Genomic DNA, 20,918 nt, shown 5'->3' with positions numbered 1-20,918 from the left:
CGATTTTGATCGACTCTTCTTAGTAGCTTCAATACAAACAGGAATTTAAATGACAAAATTCAGAATAGCGGAGTGCTGAAAAGGGGCGGGGCTGAATAAGGTGAATAAAAGCTGGTTTATTCTACATGGAGTGGGTCCCCCTCATGGGGGATGGTATGTTTGAATCACATGACCAGCCAGATACTACTCACTAAATCTCAGTAACCACACTGTTATTATGAGATATAATATAAAGCTGAAGTATGCAACTTTTTCAGTGTTAAAATCCTTTCTCCTTTCATAGCTTACCGTAAAACCTGTCTCTGTGGAGCTATACAAATTCTCTGTTTGAACAACTGCAGATGAGTGGCATATTCAGAAAGCTGTTTTAAAAAATTACATACTTCAACTTTAAATTGTAAAGACATTCAAGTTTAGTTTTTATTGTACTGCCTTAATTTATGCAGATTTTAATAGTATTTTTCTTTAATAATTGTATTACAGTATGTTTTTATAGTAATTATAGAGAATTGTATGACAATTATCATCAGTTGAGAATAATGAGAATAGCATTACAGTATTGAGAATTAGTGGTTAAAATGTGATTCATTGTCATGAAAATAATGTCTAATGTCTAATTCTAAAAAAATAAATGGTACCAAAGTTTTATTTTCTTCATGCCAAATTTTACTTATTGTTTCTCATTTTATTCTGGGAAAAATATAACCTGGATATGTGTCTGTGACATTCACCCCTAAATCTACTTCTAATCTAAACATAACTGTTCATTCAACTACAACTACACACACAAAAATACCTTCAGTCGATGCAGTGGAATACGATGCCTTCATCTCAGACTCTGCATTGGCACTCTGACAGGTGTCCTATATATTGCTGTTACAATAACCATTGTAACAGCAATATATAGGACACCTGTCAATGTGCGCCATCAGCAGAAATTTGAAGAGCCACAGCAATAAAAGCCATGTCATTGACAAAAACATTACAGCATACAGTCACAGGTCGGAAACGCAGAGATTTGCAGGTCTTTGCTTTGAACTGAATGAACTAAAGTAAGTCTTGACATATGGCACAGGATTATGCTTAAACCTCTATGAAAAACTAATGAAAGGCCACGTACAATAGCAATCATGCCTCTTAATAGTCACACAGTCTAATCACACCCTCCAAAATAGGGCTCTTCAACTACTTTTCCAAATAGTGCCAAATGGAAATTCAAACAGGGCCAAACTTTTCTTTTAAGAGTAATTCATTTGAAGCTCATCAAGTAGTCCATGCTAAAGGGTAGACCAATATATTGGTTTTACCGATTAATCGGTGCAGAAAGTTGAATTTTGTAACTATCAGTTATCGACAAAGTGAGGTATATACACAGTATAGTTATAAATAGTTTTTAACATTAAAAAAAAATCCAATTTTAAAACTATCTGCTGATTAGTCGATTATCAGCCTATTCCACCACCTTAGTAATCAGTATCGGCAAAATCCACTATCAGTCGACCTCTAAGCCATGCTAATAAAAACACAAGCATAGACTCACATCTGCATGCAAACTTACAGAGATCGTACACTGAGTGTAAGAGAAGAAGGTGTGTACCCTGAGAGAGCAGGCCTGGCAGAGAGAGGCGACGGCTAAGCTCCGCCTCCTCCTCTCGGATGTCCCCCAGACTGGAGCTTTTCTTCCCCTGCTTTGGCTCCTCTTGACGCAGTCTCTCCTCGACTCGTTCATGCGCCTCTGCTGGAACCTGGAGTACACCAATCAAAGATCAAGGGTCAAATCTCAGCTCCTGTCAGTGATAGATGGATAACTGTTCTGTACTGTTATCATTCTTAATTAAGCAGATCATTCTTATCCAAATCATCTTTGCTTTTTGCCAATGTATTGTGTTTTAGAACATCACAACACAGGGTGCAAGCATAAGAGTGGGGGCAGGGTAAGGGGCACAATGAAATATGGGTTCAGACACAAATAGGAGTACCAAGCGTGAAAATGACTTTAAATAAATAATATAAATTAAATAAGTTTGATATTTAAGGTTTGTGATTCAGACACATTACATGAATACAGAAATAATTCTGGTAATGGTTTGTAATGATGTACTTTTTTTTTTACATGCTTATTGAATATATCAAGTGTATCTTTCTTGGATTGTTTATTTCTCTTAAAATGCAATATATATATATATATATATATATATATATATATATATATATATATAAAAAACCCATAAAACTGGTTATTAACACTTACCCAGTAACCAATCACTTTTCTAAGAGAGAGCGCTTCACATGTGGATGCAACACGCTCCCCAACTGCAGAGGCACATGACACCATCAAGTTATTTAGTGCTGTCCCCATTGGAGTCACGGACTGGGCAACCGGGATCAAAGAGTTACATGTGAAAGGATCAGCCGGGTCACCAGAGATCTGTGATTTTGACACATGCAAAATGGACATGAGAGTTCTGTTTTGTACAGTTCAGATTAGGGAAGGGTCAGGGTGGTCTACTAGTCGCCCAACAACTTACTAAGCTGATTAATGAGTTTATATCGATGTGAAGCATTTTAAAGGGATAATTTTAAAGATTCAATATCTAAGAGATAGAAAAAAAAAATTATAAAAATGTTTGTTTTTTAATTGGGATGTTACCATTTTGAGACAGAGTACCATTACTTTTTTTTGGTACGCGCCTATACTGATTCTGATAACTTTTTATCTCAATTTTATCATCAAAATGGTGTTTAAATAAATTAATTAATTAAAACTTTAATCAAATGAAAGTATAAAAATGTATTTTCAACATATTTTATTATTTTTATCAAATGAAGTGCATTTATTCAGAACCTCACAGCACAAACTAAAATTCATTGAATTATATTTGATCAAATAAATTGCTGCACTACAGAGGATCGCAGACGTAAGATATTGCCTAAATATAATACAATTACAATTGATTTATTTTTATTAGAATTATTATTATTAGGTGTAGTAGTATAACAGTAAATATTTCATTTATGTCATACTTTTTCATTTAAATTGAGCTTTTATTTTGGCAGAGCTTTTATTTTGAAGTATTTCTGTGTCGTTAAGACCAAGCTGCTCTGATGTCATGACGGGCTACCCACTCCAGAAAAGCAGGTCGCTAAGTGACTCTAAGTGATTATTAAACCACAAAGGCTGCTATTTAATTAAATAAGTATGTACTCTTTTTGTGCCTCGTGAATTTGCTCTCTGTTCGCTGTCATCTGCTTCAAACAGAGCGCTCGATGCAAAAGACGATGTTCCCTGTATGCCAAGGAGGATTAAAAGTTCCGTGCAGCTGGAGTCGCAAAACATTGTCTCCATTCACATTCACAGTGCGCCACTCATGGACACTATATATTTATATAATTAAATCACAACTTTTGCAGTAAAATAATCTCACTAGGACATAATGTGATTTTAATTTGTAGGCTGAATGTTTACATAATGAAATCTGTATGTCAGATGGTATCAGTTTTTGGAACGAGTACCATTACATGAGCGTGGTATCAGACACGATACCAGTATTGGTATCGTTACCTGTTATATTATGTGTTTATGAGAAAGGTAAATAATGGAGAAACCTATTAGTGTTTAATGTGACTGTTGAGTGAGGATTTCAAAGGGTGTTATTGTGGGGGGAATTACCATTGTACTGATGAGTGGTGTGGGTGATTATATCAGAAACAAACCATTGTATTAAAACTTTTATGTGTTGATTCAAAGAAAAAGCAAATTCTAATTCACTATACCTACAACGATCTTGAAGTATTTCAAGACTTCTAACTACTGTAAGAACAAACTCTGTTCTTCTGCAAAGTACTCACATTGGTAACAAGAAACATTGTTGTGTAATGAGTAAAGTACACTAGCTTCACCAAGAGGAACATTCTGTTTATTATAATGGTGACTCGTGAAATGAAACGACTTTTTACTATAGTAAATATCAACATCACTAATGTGACCAATTGACCAATTGTTTTTTTGGTAAAACTTTACATTTTGTAACAAAAGTAAAAAGTAAAAAATAAAAACCACATAGTTCATAATACTTGTACTTATAGTACAGTGGTGAGAACTAATCGTGAAAATCTAAGAAAGTAAAACATGTTTCAAGTTCATGGCTCACTGACAAATACACTTGTCCATTGTGATACATGAGAAGTCTATAAAAAAAATCTAGTTTAAAAAAGACGTTGGTTTCATTCTTTAAAAAAAAAAAAACTGGTGTAAAAAACCATATAAAGGTATACTTTCCTTGCACCTTCAATTCAGGTGTATACAAAACATTGAATTTTTAGGTCATCAATATCAAGTTCTCTAAGGGTTAGTTCATTTGACCAGAACAAAATGTGCCTTTTCATAAAAATGGCAAAATATCAGTTCCCCTTCTGTCGCTCTCTCCACGTTGTGTCAGAGAAGCGACACTAGGGGTCTCTCTTGAGCGCCGATATCCACCTCTGATCTATGAAAAAAGGCCAATGAGAGTTGGCAACCAGTATTTGCATGTCCCGCCCCCCGACATACGGGTATTTAAGCGGCGCAAATACGGGAGTTCATTCAAAAATTTCTTCGGAGCCGATGGTCGTGTTTGCAGACTGCTGCGTATTACACACCGAGTTCCTGCTATCCTCTGCTGCAAGCTGTTGGATTCTACGGGGCACAATAGCGGCTTTCTCCTGTTTGCACGGCTGTGCACTTCCTGCCCCTGAGCGCATCGACAGTTGCAGATAAGAAAGATCTCTCACGAGTCTTTCATTCATAAAAGAGTGATTTTATTTAAAAGAGTAATTTCCACTAAAAGAGCAAAAACACAGCGGCGTTGAACGTCCTTTTAAGGACGCGTCTTTTTAAAGATGCCTTTCCGCCCCTGTGTTGTTTCTGGATGCGGTAGAGTACTCTCCGCTTCCGACGGCCACAGGCGTTGTCTCGTGTGTCTGGGCAGCGATCACACCGAGGCTGCGTTTGTGGATGGTTCATGTTCTCATTGCGAGAACATGACCATGACAACGTTGCGGTCGCGGCTTGCTTACAACTGTAAGCAAGCCACTCCAGCCGCCCCCCGCGTCGCTCCTTCTTCCCACGGGATTGAGGACGATGCGGCTGGCGATGGAGGCGATTCGGGGATGGCAGCGGGTGCAGCTCCGCCAGGTACGCCCCCTCGGACCACCCACGCCCCGGCACGCTCGTTGACTCCGTCCCCGCTCGAGACTCGCCTCACAGCCAGTCTGCCTACCCTCTTGCGATGGAAGCAGATGAGTTCGCCGCGACATCGGAGGGCGTGGGCTCTGATGCTGAGGGCTCATCTGGGCTGCCGCCTTTGGGCTTGCACACCCAGGAGGAGGCCAACGCGCAGATGTCCGATATGCTTTCCCGGGCAGCCAAAAGCGTGGGCCTGGATTGGAACCCTCCATCCTCCCCACAGCCATCACGGCTGGATGACTGGTTCTTGGGCGTGGGGCGCCGCTCACAGCCTCGCCCCCCCCGGTTCCTTTCTTCCCGGAGGTGCATGATGAGCTGACGTCTTCGTGGAGAGCACCCCTCTCCACTCGTCGCACCGCCACCTGCTCATCCACCCTCGCCACCCTTGACAGCGGAGCGCGCCACGGGTACACGGAGATCCCCCAGGTGGATAGAGCTGTTGCGCTCCACTTATGTCCCGGAAGCACTACCACCTGGCGGGGCCGCCCTGTACTCCCTTCCCGGTCCTGTAGAGAAACATCCTCGCTCACCGCGAAGGCCTACAGCGCTACCGGACGCGCCGCTTCCGCCCTGCATGCCATGGCTCTCCTGCAGGTCCACCAAGCCAAGGCACTTTGCAACATGCACGGGGGTGGCCCTGATCCCGACACGCTGCAGGAACTGCGCTCAGCGACCGACCTCGCCCTGAGAGCGACGGTCACAGCGCAGGCTCTCGGGCAGGCGATGGCCATCCTGGTGGTCCAGGAACGTCAGCAATGGCTGGACTTGGTTGAGATGCGTGAAGCCGACAAGACTCGCTTCCTCAACGCCCCTGTCTCCCAGTTCGGCCTCTTCGGCGACACCGTTGAGGACTTTGCCCAGCAGTTCTCCCTGATGAAGAAGCAGACGGAGGCCATTTCGCACATCATGCTGCGCCGCAAGCTTGCCGCCACGGCCCAGGCCCCACCTGCTCGCCGAGGGCGTCCTCCCGCGGCCAGAAGACCTTCTGCTCCGCCCCAACCTGGGCCCAGCTCTCAGCCCCGGCGTCGAGCAAACCGCAGGAAGCATACGCCCCCTGCCTCACGGACCCCGTCGAGGACCTGGAAGGCTCCCAGGCATCCCTGAGACAGCGGACCCAGAGGACTAGAAGTTAGCTCCGGAGATGGTAAGAATGCTCCATCCCCCGGTGGAGGGCCGGGAGGAGAATCTTTTGTTTTTCATTTGCCACACCCACTGACGGGGGCTGCGGTACCCAAATTCTCAATAAAAGAGCTATTTCCTTTACCTCTGGGTCACATGGCCTGCAAATGCCGTTCTCACGGCACCTTGCTTTCAGGCCTCAACAGTCTCGGCGCCCAGGACGCGGTGCTTCCGCCCTCAGCCCCACGACTGTTCCCCGGCCGGCCGGTTCAGTCGAGTCCAGAGGACGCCAGCATCAGACCTCCTCCTCAGTCACGAACCCGCCCCCTGCCGGGTGCGCGGAACAAGGTAAGTGCTTTGAGTTTATTCTCAGCACCAGAGCCTCGGGACGCCACAGCGCCTCCCGACGCCGCGTTACCTGTTCCGCACAGCTGCGAAGCCCTGCCGGGTACGTCCAAAATACTCGTCCCCTTGGTGCCCCTAGCACGGAGCTTAGAGGCATGGCTTTCACTGCCCAGCTCGTCACGGTGGCTGCACCGGACCATCCGACTCGGTTACGCAATTCAGTTTGCCAGGTCTCCGCCCCCTTCGTGGGCGTTCGTTCCTCCCTGCGCGAGGAAATCGCCTCCCTTCTAATCAAGGACGCGATAGAGCCTGTCCCTCCGACCGAAACGAAGAAGGGTTTCTACAGCCCTTACTTCGTTGTACCCAAGAAAGGCGGCGGCATACGACCGATCTTGGACCTGCAAGTTTTCAATCAGACCTTGTCCAAACTCCCGTTCAAAATGCTTACCCAGAAACAAATTCTGTCTGGCGTCTGGCATCTAGATTGGTTCGCAGCGGTAGACCTGAAGGACGCGTACTTCCACCTCTCAATTCGCCCTCGACATCGACCCTTTCTATGGTTCGCGTTCGACGGCCAGGCGTATCACAGGCATGAAAACTGGTCAGGGGTAAAAAAGGTGAGAAGAATACGGCAGCAAAAAAAATCCAATCCAATCGACTTTATATACTGTATATAGCACATTTTAATTTTTCTCATTCATTTCACATTTGCTGCACAAAGAATAAATTGAAAATATAGTAACACATAAAACATACAAAATATGGGGGCCATTTTAATGTGTGGAGGCTAGTATTTACACAAAACACATTATTTTTTCTTTTTCAGCCTGAACCAGAATCTCAAGGGCCCGTAAAAACCGCTCCTCGCAAGGGAGCATTTCTGCTCCAGGCTCAAACAAATTGAATTATTAATGCAGAACGGATAATTGTTAATTTATCATTAGCCTACTGCTTAGCTAAAAATGGAAATTCAGCATTTAAAGCATGCCATAAGTTAGGGCTGGGCAATTGCCAAAGAAATCTGAATTTTGGGGCTAAATGGCGATGGTATAATCTCAGTATTTAACTTTTTTTTTCTTTTCTTTTTTTTTTTAAATCTGTATTTAATTTAAACAAAAAAAGTTATTTCATATCCTGGTAAATATTGTCCTACAAACAATGTTCATATTGAAGGCTATGAAAACAAACAGTGAATGCAACCTTTCAGTCTATCCAAAAAGGGGTCAAATCACATTACACTCTAACATTGCAAACATTACGATCTAAAAACAAAATAATGCTTTTTAAAGAAGTAGTAAAATTTACTAAACTTAAAATGAAAATAAAAACAAAACTGATATCATAAAAATACACTTGTAGGTTTGAAATTCTCTAGCACATTTATGTTCACCATCAACAACAAATATATTAGCAAAATCTATTTATTATTTAGTGTTAATGTATATTTTAGTCAGAATTATTACGCTCCTATTCTATTGCGCTCCGTCTGTTCGGCGCGCATGCTCGTTCACGGAAGTTTAGCCTGCTGAAGGCTCGTCCACTCATGACCTCAAAATGGAAATATTTGCATAACTTTCTAACATTTACAGATGGAGAATATGTCTGTGGAATCAAGTAAGTTATGCACTGAGGAAATTATTGGAAGTCACTTTGTTAAATATTATTAATAGAGGTATATTTCTTTCCACCAATCGCTGCACAAGGTCACGTACTGTATGAAAGCACGTTAGTGCGAGCCCTCCCGGAACCCATAGAGAATGCAAATAACATTGTAAGCTAACTTACCTCAGGCTTGCTTTTCGACGTGCAGAACTGTCTTTGTTCGGCAGTGTGTCCAGTTATCAGACTTGCGGTGTGGTGTCCAGTGGTCAGATTCGCGGTGTGACTTTGAAAAAAATTCTGCCGTACTCTCTGACTCGGATTGGCTGTCAGGTTTCGGCATTAAGAATGATGATTGGTTTTTAAAGCCGCGAAGTTTATGGTAACTATAGATACATCACACACACCCCAACACTCCCCCCCCCCCCCCCCAAATGTTTTTTCATCGGATCTGCACAAGTCACGTAGGTGACCCATTTTGTTTTTAAAACGGCGAAATTCGCCGAAAGGTGAGGAGTTTTCATGCCTGGTATCAGTACAAGGTCCTCCCCTTCGGCCTGTCTCTGTCCCCTCGCGTCTTTACGAAGGTCGCAGAGGTGGCTCTTGCCCCGCTACGAGGAGCGGGCATACGCATACTCAATTACCTCGACGATTGGCTCATTCTGGCCTCCTCGCAGGAATTACTACGCGCACACAGAGACCAGGTGCTCGAGCACCTCGGCCGTTTAGGGTTTCAGGTCAACTGGGAAAAGAGCAAGCTCACCCCGGTCCAGAGCATCTCTTTTCTCGGTTTGGAGTTAGACTCAGTCTCAATGACAGCACGTCTCTCCAACGAGCGTGCTCAGTCAGTGCTGGAATGCCTCGCTTCTTTCGAACCAGGCACTGTGGCCCCTTTAAAACGGTTCCAACAGCTCCTGGGGCATATGGCATCCTCCGCGGCGGCCACGCCACTGGGGTTGATGCATATGAGACCACTTCAGCATTGGCTCCAGACTCGAGTCCCGAGATGAGCATGGCGCCACGGCACGCACGGCGTGGAAGTTACCCCCGCCTGCCACCAAACCTTCAAACCCTGGACAGACCTCTGCTTTCTACGGGCAGGAGTACCCTTGCAGCAGGTGTCCCGTCGCGTTCTGGTTACAACCGACGCCTACAAGTTGGGTTGGGGCGCCATGTGCAACGGGCGCGCAGCCGCAGGCCGGTGGAACCGAGGCCCGCTGCGCTGGCACATCAACTGCCTAGAGCTGCTGGCCGTTTTTCTTGCCCTGAAGAAATTTCTTCCGTTGATTCGTGGCAAGCATGTCCTAGTCAGGACAGACAGCACCACGGTGGTGGCCTACATAAACCGCCAAGGCGGAGTACGCTCCCTCCACATGTCACAGCTCGCCCGTCGTCTCCTCCTTTGGAGTCAGCAGCGACTGGAGTCACTGCGCGCCACTCACATCCCCGGCAACCTCAATGTGATAGCGGACATGCTGTCAAGACAAACCTTGCCCGGCGGAGAGTGGAGGCTCCACCCCCAATCTTTCCAGCTGATTTGGGACAGGTTCGGCAAGGCCCAGGTAAACCTGTTTGCCTCCCAGGAAACCTCCCACTGTCCGCTCTGGTATGCCCTCACAGAGGCTCCCCTTGGGACAGATGCTCTGGCGCACAGCTGGCCCGCGGGGCTGCGCAAGTACGCTTTTCCCCCAATGAGCCTTCTTGCACAGGTGCTATGCAAGGTCAGGGAGGACAAGGAGCAAGTCACTCTGGTGGCCCCCTACTGGCCCAACTGGACGTGGTTTTCGGATCTCACGCTCCTCATGACAGCCCCTCCCTGGCGAATTCCCCTGAGGAAGGACCTTCGTTCTCAGAGACGGGGCACGCTCTGGCATCTGCATCCAGACCTCTGGAATCTCCACGTCTGGTCCCTGGACGGGACGTGGAGGATCTAGCCAGCCTACCTTCGGCTGTCGTAGACACTATTAACCAAGCCAGAGCCCCTTCGACCAGGCATCTTTACGCCCTGAAGTTGCGTCTGTTCGCGGACTGGTGTTCTTCCCGAGCCGAAGACCCGCAGAAGTGCGCATTTAGGTCAGTGCTCGTGTTTCTTCAGGAGAGGCTGGAGAGGAGGCTGTCCCCCTCCACCCTCAAGGTGTATGTTGCCGCTATCGCGGCCCACCACGACACAGTAGACGGCAAGTCTCTTGGTAAGCATGACTTAATCGCCAGGTTCCTAAAAGGTGCCCGGAGGATGACTGCTTTGGGGGACAACAGAAAGGAAATGCTGTCTCCAAGCAGAGACTCGCCCACTGTGTTGTCGACGCCATTTCCCTGGCTTATCACACCCAGGCCGTGCCCCCCCCCTTTGCGGGTCCGAGCCCACTCCACCTGTTCGGACTCCCCCTGTGTGTAAAACCACGGTTCTGTCCCCTCACGAGAGTTGACTCCGTGTTTTCCTTAGGCAGTTACAGCTGCCTCGGGTGCCGTGCTGTATGCTTCCCCCCTCTGCGAGGCTGGATCTACCACCGCACTACTGTTCTGCATAAGACCTAAGTATAGGCCATGCGATGTATTTGCCACTCAAAATTTGCCTCCCCTCCCGGGTAGGTGTGGCCTCCGCAGGGTCTTCTCCGCCCTACTAAGGGCTAAGACCCCCTTCCTTCAATGCGTGTAAGGGCCCCTGCCGTAGTTGCTCTATGCGAGAAACATAGAGAGAAAAGAGGCCCAGCCAGGCTGGCCCGTTCCCATGTTGGCGGCCGTCACCTTGTTCCCCCCTCCAGGGTAACGATAAGGAATCCTGATGCCTTAAATGGGGCACTGGGGAAGGGTACGTGCAGCCTGATACAGTTGGTTGTTCTGCACGTAGGAATACCTGCTCGCTCCTGTATCAGCAGATCACGTACACGGCTCAGCGCATGGCTCTTTTTAAGTGGACCCCTAGTGTCGCTTCTCTGACACAACGTGGAGAGAGCGACAGAAGGGGAACGTCTAGGTTACGTATGTAACCTCCGTTCCCCGATGGAGGGAATGAGACGTTGTGTCTCCCCTGCCACGTCGCTGAGCCGAGCCCCTGTTGAGGCCGGACCATTTCCAGCTCCTCAGAAAAATCCTGAATGAACTCCCGTATTTGCGCCGCTTAAATACCCGTATGTCTGGGGGCGGGACATGCAAATACTGGTTGCCAACTCTCATTGGCCTTTTTTCATAGATCAGAGGTGGATATCGGTGCTCAAGAGAGACCCCTAGTGTCGCTTCTCTGACACAACGTCTCGTTCCCTCCATCGGGGAACGTAGGTTACATACGTAACCTAGACGTTTTCACACACAGTCATGAGGGTCAAAACAATAGATCCTCTTTGTTTTCAGTTGTTTTTTTTATATGTATACACAATATTATTCCAAACTAATTGTTTTTTATGAATTTCAGCTTTTAATTAGACATTTATTTAAATTTGTATTTGTTTTTTTACCATCAAAAAGACTTTGACCTCAGAAAATGAAAACATGTTCATCCTAGTAGAGGTGTATTCAAGTAATTGTTTTGTATACAGGTGAAACTCGAAAAATTAGAATATCGTGCAAAAGTTCATTAATTTCAGTAATTCAACTTAAAAGGTGAAACTAATATATTATATAGACTCATTACAAGCAAAGTAAGATATTTCAAGCCTTTATTTGATATAATTTTGATGATTATGGCTTTGAGCTTATGAAAACCCCAAATTCAGAATCTCAGAAAATTAGAATATTACATGAAATCAATAAAAAAAAAGGATTTTAAATACAGAAATGTTGGCCCTCTGAAAAGTATAATCATGCATATGTACTCAGTACTTGGTTTGGGCCCCTTTTGCATTAATTACTGCCTCAATGCGGCGTGGCATGGATGCTATCAGCCTGTGGCACTGCTGAGGTGTTATGGAAGACCAAGATGCTTCAATAGCGGCCTTCAGCTCTTCTGCATTGTTTGGTCTCATGTCTCTCATCTTTCTCTTGGCAATGCCCCATAGATTCTCTATGGGGTTCAGGTCAGGCGAATTTGCTGGCCAATCAAGCACAGTAATACCATGGTCATTGAACCAGGTTTTGGTACTTTTGGCAGTGTGGGCAGGTGCCAAGTCCTGCTGGAAAATGAGGTCAGCATCTCCATAAAGCTTGTCTGCTGAAGGAAGCATGAAGTGCTCAAAAATGTCCCGGTAGACGGCTGCATTGACTCTGGACTTAATAAAGCACAGTGGACCAACACCAGCCGATGACATGGCTCCCCAAACCAACACAGACTGTGGAAACTTCACACTGGACTTCAAGCATCTTGGATTGTGTGCCTCTCCATTCTTCCTCCAGACTCTGGGACCTTGGTTTCCAAATGAGATGCAAAATTTGCTCTCATCAGAAAAGAGGACTTTGGACCACTGAGCAACAGACCAGTTCTCTTTTTCTTTAGCCCAGGTAAGACGCTTCTGACGTTGTTTGTTGTTCAGGAGCGGCTTGACAAGAGGAATACAACATTTGAAGCCTCAGTCCACTCCTTGTGAAGCTCCCCCACTCATTTGAATGGCCTTTTCCTGACAATCCTCTCCAGGCTACGGTCATCCCTGCTGCTTGTGCACCTTTTTCTTCCACACTTTTCCCTTCCACTTAACTTTCTATTAATGTGCTTTGATACAGCACTTTGAGAACATCCAACTTCTTTTGCAATTACCTTTTGAGGCTTTCCCTCCTTGTGGAGGGTGTCAATGATGGTTTTCTGCACAACTGTCAGGTCAGCAGTCTTCCCCATGATTGTGAATTCAACTGAACCGGACTGAGAGACCATTTAAAGGCTCAGGAACCCTTTGCAGGTGTTTTGGATTAATTAGCTGATTAGAGTGTGACACTTTGAGCCTACAATACTGAACCTTTTCACAATATTCTAATTTTCTGAGATTCTGAATTTGGGGTTTTCATAAGCTGTAAGCCATAATCATCAAAATTATATCAAATAAAGGCTTGAAATATCTTACTTTGCTTGTAATGAGTCTATATAATATATTAGTTTCACCTTTTAAGTTGAATTACTGAAATTAATGAACTTTTGCACGATATTCTAATTTTTCGAGTTTCACCTGTAAATTGCATTTTTTATATATTTTTAAATAGACTTAATACTTAATTGATCCGGACAAAAATGACACTGTTGTTGTGAGTGACTAACCTGAGCAGAGTGAAGTGTACTAGAGGTCTTGCCCGTGTGCTCTGACAGTGAGTGATCACAGAGTCTCTTCAGGTAGGCCTTTACCGCATGTTCATCGGGATATGGGGATGCCTTCACCCCTGTTCCTAACCCACACCCACTTGAGGCCTTACAACTGTCCGGCTCAGGGATGCCAGTCTCCGAGGCTTCAACACAAGCTTCTCCATTGATGGCAGGCTCATTTGAGTCTTTTATGGCTGGTTCTACAGTTTCTTGGCTAGACACAGCTACCTGATTTTGAGGTTCAGAAGCAGGTGTGCTTGAAGAGGGTGGTGTAGATGCAGGGTTGGAGCTGGAAGTAGGTGATTTTGGTATCTCGCTGGGTTCCAAGGGAGAGTTCCTGCCTTGCTTACCCAGTGACCCCTGACCTAGCCTGCCCTCTAAGCCAAATTTGGTCTCAGTGTTCTCCAGCTCAACCCCTAGTGGACAGTGATGGCCATCAGAGATAATAACATGGTCCTCCTTGTCCGTCATGGTGTAGAGCAGCTGATGGCACTGACCACACTTGTCTGGAAGGCGTTTGCAAGGTTCTTGTGGAGGGGGAAGACAGCGTACCAAAGCCAAGCTGTGAGAAGCTCCGCAAGCCACCTGCAACACATGCCTTCCAGCCAGTTGCTCAACCTTCTGGGGCTTCCAGACAGGAAAATTTGACGTGTTCAGGCCCAACTGGCATCCGCTGCCCCAAGCCCAGACTTCGTGCTTGGCTGAAAGAGCAAGTGTGTGCTTATCCCCGCATGCCACCATCAAGATCTTAACTGTCTGAGAGGGCGAGGTCTCAGAGTCAACCACTCCCACGGGGGTGGGGTTAGGGATAATACAGAGTCCTGATAGGCCACATTGGCCATGAGTGTTTTCTCCCCACATGTGCACACCTCCATCCTCTGTTACAACTCCATTGTGGGCAAAGCCAGCTGCCACAAAAACAACACGCTGTTCACTAAGCACTGCCTCCAGAACGGGCTCAGTCGCCAATGATGATGCTTGGTTTTGTTTCCATGGCAGCTCACCAAAGCTGTAGACTTGTCCCCCTAAATATAAAGTAGTTATATAAATATTACTGTACTTCAATATCATGGCAAAATTGAAGTGTTGCGAAAATAATTGATTGTCCAATCTTTGCACCACATACTACAAAGGTACATACTACAATCTGAATTTTAAAGAGAGATTAAAGACATGAAACAGCCTTTGCAATCCATGTTACTTCCATAATTTGACACATTTCTAATTGATATTTAACAAGAAAAGAAGGGTTGGACTTGACCTAAAAGCCAATTAGCAGTCAACTCTTTGACTACTTCCCCTCTAACAATCTGAAACCTACTATTGAAGAGGCTTATTGACTGGAGTGTGAAGGCTTAAGGTCAAGTTCACCTTTGGGAGCATCTCAACGGTAATGTATCTTTTTCAAAACAATTATTATTTGCTATTTTTACCGTAATCTGTGATACCTACTGGTAAGATTTCATAAAGGTTGTCATAAAGGTTGTCTTATATACAACATTTGGCTACTTGTTAAAGGCATATTCACACAATAATCTAATATAACTATTAGAACTGCTGACAAAAGGTCTATTCCCATCAAGACTTGTTGAGTAAATAACGCTGTTGCGTAATATATTTTGCTACGAGAATATTCCAAACAGCCTCTCAAACCAAACTTCTCTTTTTTTATGCCTGGATAATATAAACAAGTTAAAGTGATATAAATACATATGGAATAATGTACATTAATGAAAAACAGGTATAGAATATATTATGCATAACATACAAAATTATATAAAAGAAAACACAGGCTCACTGTCTTTTCTTTATTTAATTATTGCATATTTTTATTAAATTCGGGGTTTCATGTGCATGGTAAGAAAGAGCATGGTTACAGGAATATTTTGTATTATATTATAATAAAAATAGCAGTGAGGTTCTGCTTTTTATGCAATATTTTACTACAAGCCAATCCAAATGAATTGGCAAACCTCACTGCTATTTTCAATGTCTGGATATTATAACAGGCACATTAATAAACATTAAATGTACATTAATACATAACACCAGGTATATTACATAATATGAAGTATCAGAACATTACATATATATTCTAAAAACAAAGAATGTGTTTACAGCTTCTATATTATTATACATTTACTGCATATTTACATTGAATTCAGTGTTTTTGTGCATGAGATGGGAAGAGCTCGTATCTCATTGATCAGTCACGTCTCATCGCAGTCCAGAAAAAAAACAAATCTGACTGCTCTCTGTAAAAAAAACATTTGGATTGTCGGCAAGCAATTTGTCGAAAACAGTGTGAATAGCCCCATAGGAATGCATTGTTCCTATTTAAAAGCTTGTATAAAGCGAACATTTGCACCGAAAAAACGAGCTTGGTGTGAATTGGCCTTAACACTAACCAATACCCCACACGGCCTAGGTGACCTCAGACCATTCTGGGGTCCATTCTGATTTCATATTGACTTTAAACAAAAGGCTTGTGAAATATTAGTGCCTTGCACCTATTGAATTGCCTAGTTCATGTGTATCCATCTCTTGTTCAACTGTGAATAATGAATGTATTACCCTCAACAAGCAGAACACCATGTCTGGCCCCGAGAGCAGCCTGGAGCACCGGCCGGGTAAGCAGCACCCTCTCTGGTGTGGTGCTGTAGGAATATCCTCTCCACGTATGGAGCAGACCTCTCTTCCCAGAACTGTCCTCCTCACCAGAACTTGAAACGCACAGATACACACACATTTATAGAAGTCATGAGGCCATCAATACATAAACACTGCATTGTTCTACATTTCTGCAAATACATGCGCACACTCTCACCTCTTCTGGTTCTCCATCTCTAAACATCCCCCATGTCACAGCTGATGCTTTTGTCAATTTAGATGATTAACCTGTGAAAGAACAGGCGACAAATGGTTTCATGTATGATTCCTACTGTATATCGAACATTGATTTTACAAATAATCAGCTGATTTAAACTTTTAGCCCAGGTAAAGTTATCTATCTGGCTGAAGAAGATATAGTAATGTTTCACTTTGTATGCCATACATTTCCAGCAAGTGTTTTTATAATTTTATAATTGTCATATTGCAGCTGTTTAATTTCTAGCAGCTATTATTGCAAATAAAAAAAATACAAAAAACTTTTACACACACACACACACAGATCAGGGCCCAAGGTGACATGGAGCAGTGATGAAATCACACACTGATAAACACACAAGAAAATGTAAGAACTGGGAGGCTGTCTAATGACTTGTAATTGTAATAAAACAATTCTGATCTTAATAAATGAATGTAAAAACAAAACAAAAAACAGCTGTTTTAGGTGGTCATGCATCTATCTAACAAGTAAAAACATTATTAACGGCTTATAACGTTCCCTATTCTAATTGATTTCATTGGTATGTGATCTGATAGTATTTGGTCTCAAGCTAAATAAATATATGATAATACATGTGTGAAAAATGACAAATGTGAAAAATATGCAACATAAAGAAACATTCAGCTCGACAGCTAATTAAAAAAAAGAATTAATGATACTCACAATGACAGAACTGTAAGGTCAGAAAAATACAGTAATCCGTCTAGAAGACAATGACAGCTCTAATTCTCGTTTTATTAGCTGGATTAATAACGTTCTCGATGACAAATGATGCTCCGTTTATTCTTACCCCAATATCTCAAATTATGAACCTCTCAAACAGACAGAACGCAATAAATCTTGTCAGATATTAAAACACTTGATGAGAGATGTGAAATAAGCAGGTGATGAGGCAGATAAACAGAGAGACATCACAACGAAGCTCATAATGTTGATGATTATCGGCGACGTTGTTATGTTGTTGTGAGCGCTTAAGCGGACGGAGAGACAAGAAGGACAAATGAAACCGTGATGTACGCTTTCGCTTTTTCTAATTACAGGGAAAAGATGGAGATTAGATGGTTGCTTGATGTTTAGGTTTCTTTGAAGGTTTATCAACATATTTTTTTTTATATAAAAATTATTAGATGATAAAGTGCCTTAACCACAATAGAGATTCCATGGAATGTGACACGATCCTAATATTCAGGTGTAAGAAAAAAAAAAAAGAAAAACAAAAGGGATAATTCACCCAAAAATTTAAATTCTCTCATCTTTGACTCACCCTCATTCCATGGAGGAGATTTATTGTATAAAAAGGGCTTAAATATTGATCTTTTATTCTCACCAACACCTATCATATCACTTCTGAAGACATGGATTTAACCACTGGAGTTCAATTTAATGCTGCCTTTAAATAATTTTTGGAACTTAAGAGTTCTGGCCACCATCAATTTGTACTGAATGGACCTACAGAGCTGAAATATGAAAACTATGGTAGTTAAAATCATAATTGTGTGGTAATTATGGTTTCACTACAAATGTTTGTAGTATAATCAAATAATCAAAACTAGCATTATTTCAGCCATGGTCAATGGAAACATGCAAAGAGCTGGACAGACATGGTCACTATTAAATGTCATTGCATGGAAAAGAACAATGTGAAGATTCTTCGAAGTTTTCTTTTTGTGTATTAAAAGTGAGTAATGACAGAATTGTGGGTGAACTATTTCTTTAAAGCTAATATAAATAAAATAAATCCTTTATGCTTTAAACTCTTCCACTCTGTCTTGGTCTCTCTTACACATACACACACACACCTTCTGGCTAGATGCACCACCCTTTCGAAACAAACAGGCTGCAATCTTTTGCCTCTTTATTTTTTAGCCAAATGGGTGGTAGTTTGCAGAAGAACTCTGATTGGCCTGTGACCACATAGCGTGGCAGCTGTAGGAGAGGAAGAGAGAGAGAGAGAGAGAGAGAGAGAGAGGAGAGCTCAAAGTAATAGGAGGACAGAGCTGTCACTTGTGTCAGTATGTGTGCTACTGTCTGCCGTAAGCTGCCTGAAGCTGAGGATGTCATGCCGAATAGGGGTGGTGATCTGGTCAAGATCCAGTCTCAGAATGTTTGGTTCACAGTGAAAGCATCTCGCCGTATCAACACAAGGTCTATCAGGAGCAGACAGCATGCAGAACCTCCGGCATGCAGCCTCTGAGGCTTTCCAGCGTCTCGGTGAGTGCATTTCACCTTTTTATATAAAATAAAACATGATACAACCAGCATCAATATCTCTCCTTAAAAGGATAGTTCATCCAAAAATAAAAATTCTATCAGCAATATACTCACTCTCACGATGTTCCAAAATCAAAAGTATGGCTTTCTTTCCTCCATGGAACACAAAAGAAAATGTTAAATAGAATGTTAGGGACTGAGAGCATCAGTCACCATTCACTTTCATTGTTTGGAAGGGGGGAAAAATGCAATGAAAGTGAATGGTGACTGAGACCAACATTTTCTTTTATGTTCCACAGAGGAAAGAAAGTCATACAGGCTCAGAACAACATGAGACTATCCCTTAAAAGATGTGTGATATTGATTGGATAAGAGATATGTTTGCACTTTTTAACACCTGCAACTCAGATGCACATTTATTTACAACTGCAAATGATGCGGTTATATTTAACAATGAGCTCTATTTAGATTGTTTTCTTTGCATTTGTTTTCTTTGTTGCATCTGTAGTAAGCTGTATGTAGTTAGACATGCACCGTTGCTTGTAGTAAATTGAGATTTCATGTTGCAACACAGCAGGGTAAAAAATTAACCAAGGCATCAGGCAAAAATGCCCCAGATATTTAACATGCAAAATCAATTCCCTTGATTTATATCTAATTTCTAACATTTGTTGTGAATAGTAATATTATATGTCTAGTTCAAGGGTTTTGATACTGTAGTGACACTTTCGATGCATAAATTAAAATGGAGTATTCAACACAAATGTAAAAATGGCCCTTAAAAAATGTCATTTTTGACATTGCAACATACTGTACAGTCACAGCCCTATTATATTCACCCCACCCTCTCTGAAATCGGTTTCATTTTGTGCTTTATCACTAAATTAAACACCTCTAGACAACAACTACAATTTCCAAGCTGTGGTAAACCATAACAACTGAATAAGCCAACATGAAAAACAGGTTGTTGTGTCTAAGTGCACGTCTCCTTTCTACGGCATGCCATGGAAGATAAACAGCCCAAGTCACCAAGTCTCCAGCAGTTTGGCCTATGGATACAAGACTACAGCATGACCTACACATTATAGATCTTATCCCTGATTTACAGCATGGCAGAAGTGAGATTGTGAAGGCTGATTTGTTGTCATTGGGGGAGGGAAGGGCTGGTTCCTGTAGGTGTGGAAAAATCAGCTTGTAACAGCATCAGTGTCCATCTCTTGAGAGGTAGGAGGACTAAGATTGAAGAAAACGAATCGGTTACCTAACGTAACCTCGGTTCTCTCTAGATGAGGGAACGAGTATTGCGTAAGCAAGCTTACGCTACGGGAAAGATTCATCTTTTCTGAGATATTGAAGCCAAAAAATTATCCTTAATTTTGTATCATTTGTGAACGCAGTGCAGCAACTGCAGACCTTGAGCGGGCTAGCTAGCCAGCTCATTGGTTGCTCTGCGGCAACTGCTGCAGCCTATAGACGAACTTGGGCGAACTCGCGTCCAATGAGAGGCGTCCGCACGCTTACTGCATCAAAGCCCGCCAAAATGGGCGTGGCTAGAGTGCATATAAGCGTAGTTCGTAGGCTGGAACCCTGGTTTTCATTGAATGAAGCGCAAGGCTCGTGGCGCGAGCACGGCCGGCTACGCAATACTCGTTCCCTCATCTAGAGAGAACCGAGGTTACGTTAGGTAACCGATTCGTTCTCTTACGAGAGGTTCTCTCGTGATTGCGTAAGCTAGCTTACGCTCACGGGAACCCATTGTCAACGCCGTGCGCACCAAGCATCCACTGCATGAGCCCCGGGGGTGGGGGGACCCGGGGGAGCCCTTGTGAGTGGGGAAATAATATTTGGCCAGCAAGAGTGCGGGCCAGTGTGTGTGTAATACATAAGCACATAGTGGGAAGGGAATGAGTCCCATCAGTGCAGCTCACCAGGGGAGCTGTAGCGTATTAAACCGCTAGTAGTTTTGCCTGCAGGGCGGGCACTTCCAGATTGTAAAATCTGACAAAGGTGGAAGGGGAAGCCCAGCCCGCTGCCACACATATGTCGTGAATGGAAATCCCGCTGGACCATGCCCACGATGAGGCCATGCCTCTAGTGGAGTGAGCCCTAATGCCCAATGGGCATGGCAGGTCTTTTGACGCGTATGCGGCAGCAATAGCGTCCACTATCCATCTAGACAGTGTTTGTTTCGAGGCGGCGAGACCTTTGGTGCGCCCTCGAGCGAAACGAAAAGCTGCTCAGAGCATCTGAAAGAGGCGGAGCGCGCAGTATACAATCTCAGTGCTCTGACTGGGCAAAGGAGATTGGCGTCG

At 43.6% G+C, this 20,918-nt stretch overlaps 2 protein-coding genes across 2 annotated transcripts in view; one reads left to right on the top strand and one right to left on the bottom strand.

The window, feature by feature from the left end:
• als2b (alsin Rho guanine nucleotide exchange factor ALS2 b) overlaps window positions 1-17,363 on the bottom strand; it is a 59,119-nt gene extending 41,756 nt beyond the window's left edge. Inside the window, exons 1-6 of the mRNA XM_052130404.1 lie at window positions 17,059-17,363; window positions 16,333-16,403; window positions 16,080-16,228; window positions 13,464-14,530; window positions 2,252-2,428; window positions 1,598-1,745 (exon numbers count right to left, since the gene is read on the bottom strand). Coding sequence (XP_051986364.1) covers window positions 1,598-1,745; window positions 2,252-2,428; window positions 13,464-14,530; window positions 16,080-16,228; window positions 16,333-16,349 — 1,558 coding nt within the window. The 5' untranslated portion in view covers window positions 16,350-16,403; window positions 17,059-17,363. The remainder of the gene's footprint in view (window positions 1-1,597; window positions 1,746-2,251; window positions 2,429-13,463; window positions 14,531-16,079; window positions 16,229-16,332; window positions 16,404-17,058) is intronic.
• A 1,009-nt stretch (window positions 17,364-18,372) lies between these two features.
• LOC127646648 (cyclin-dependent kinase 15-like) overlaps window positions 18,373-20,918 on the top strand; it is a 75,289-nt gene continuing 72,743 nt past the window's right edge. The window contains exon 1 of the mRNA XM_052130437.1: window positions 18,373-18,606. Coding sequence (XP_051986397.1) covers window positions 18,561-18,606 — 46 coding nt within the window. The 5' untranslated portion in view covers window positions 18,373-18,560. The remainder of the gene's footprint in view (window positions 18,607-20,918) is intronic.

The sequence above is a fragment of the Xyrauchen texanus genome, chromosome 7 (assembly GCF_025860055.1).
Source record: "Xyrauchen texanus isolate HMW12.3.18 chromosome 7, RBS_HiC_50CHRs, whole genome shotgun sequence".
Classification (NCBI taxonomy): domain Eukaryota; kingdom Metazoa; phylum Chordata; class Actinopteri; order Cypriniformes; family Catostomidae; genus Xyrauchen; species Xyrauchen texanus.
Note: the sequence above shows the minus strand (reverse complement) of the source record. Positions and strands in the feature narration are given on the sequence as shown.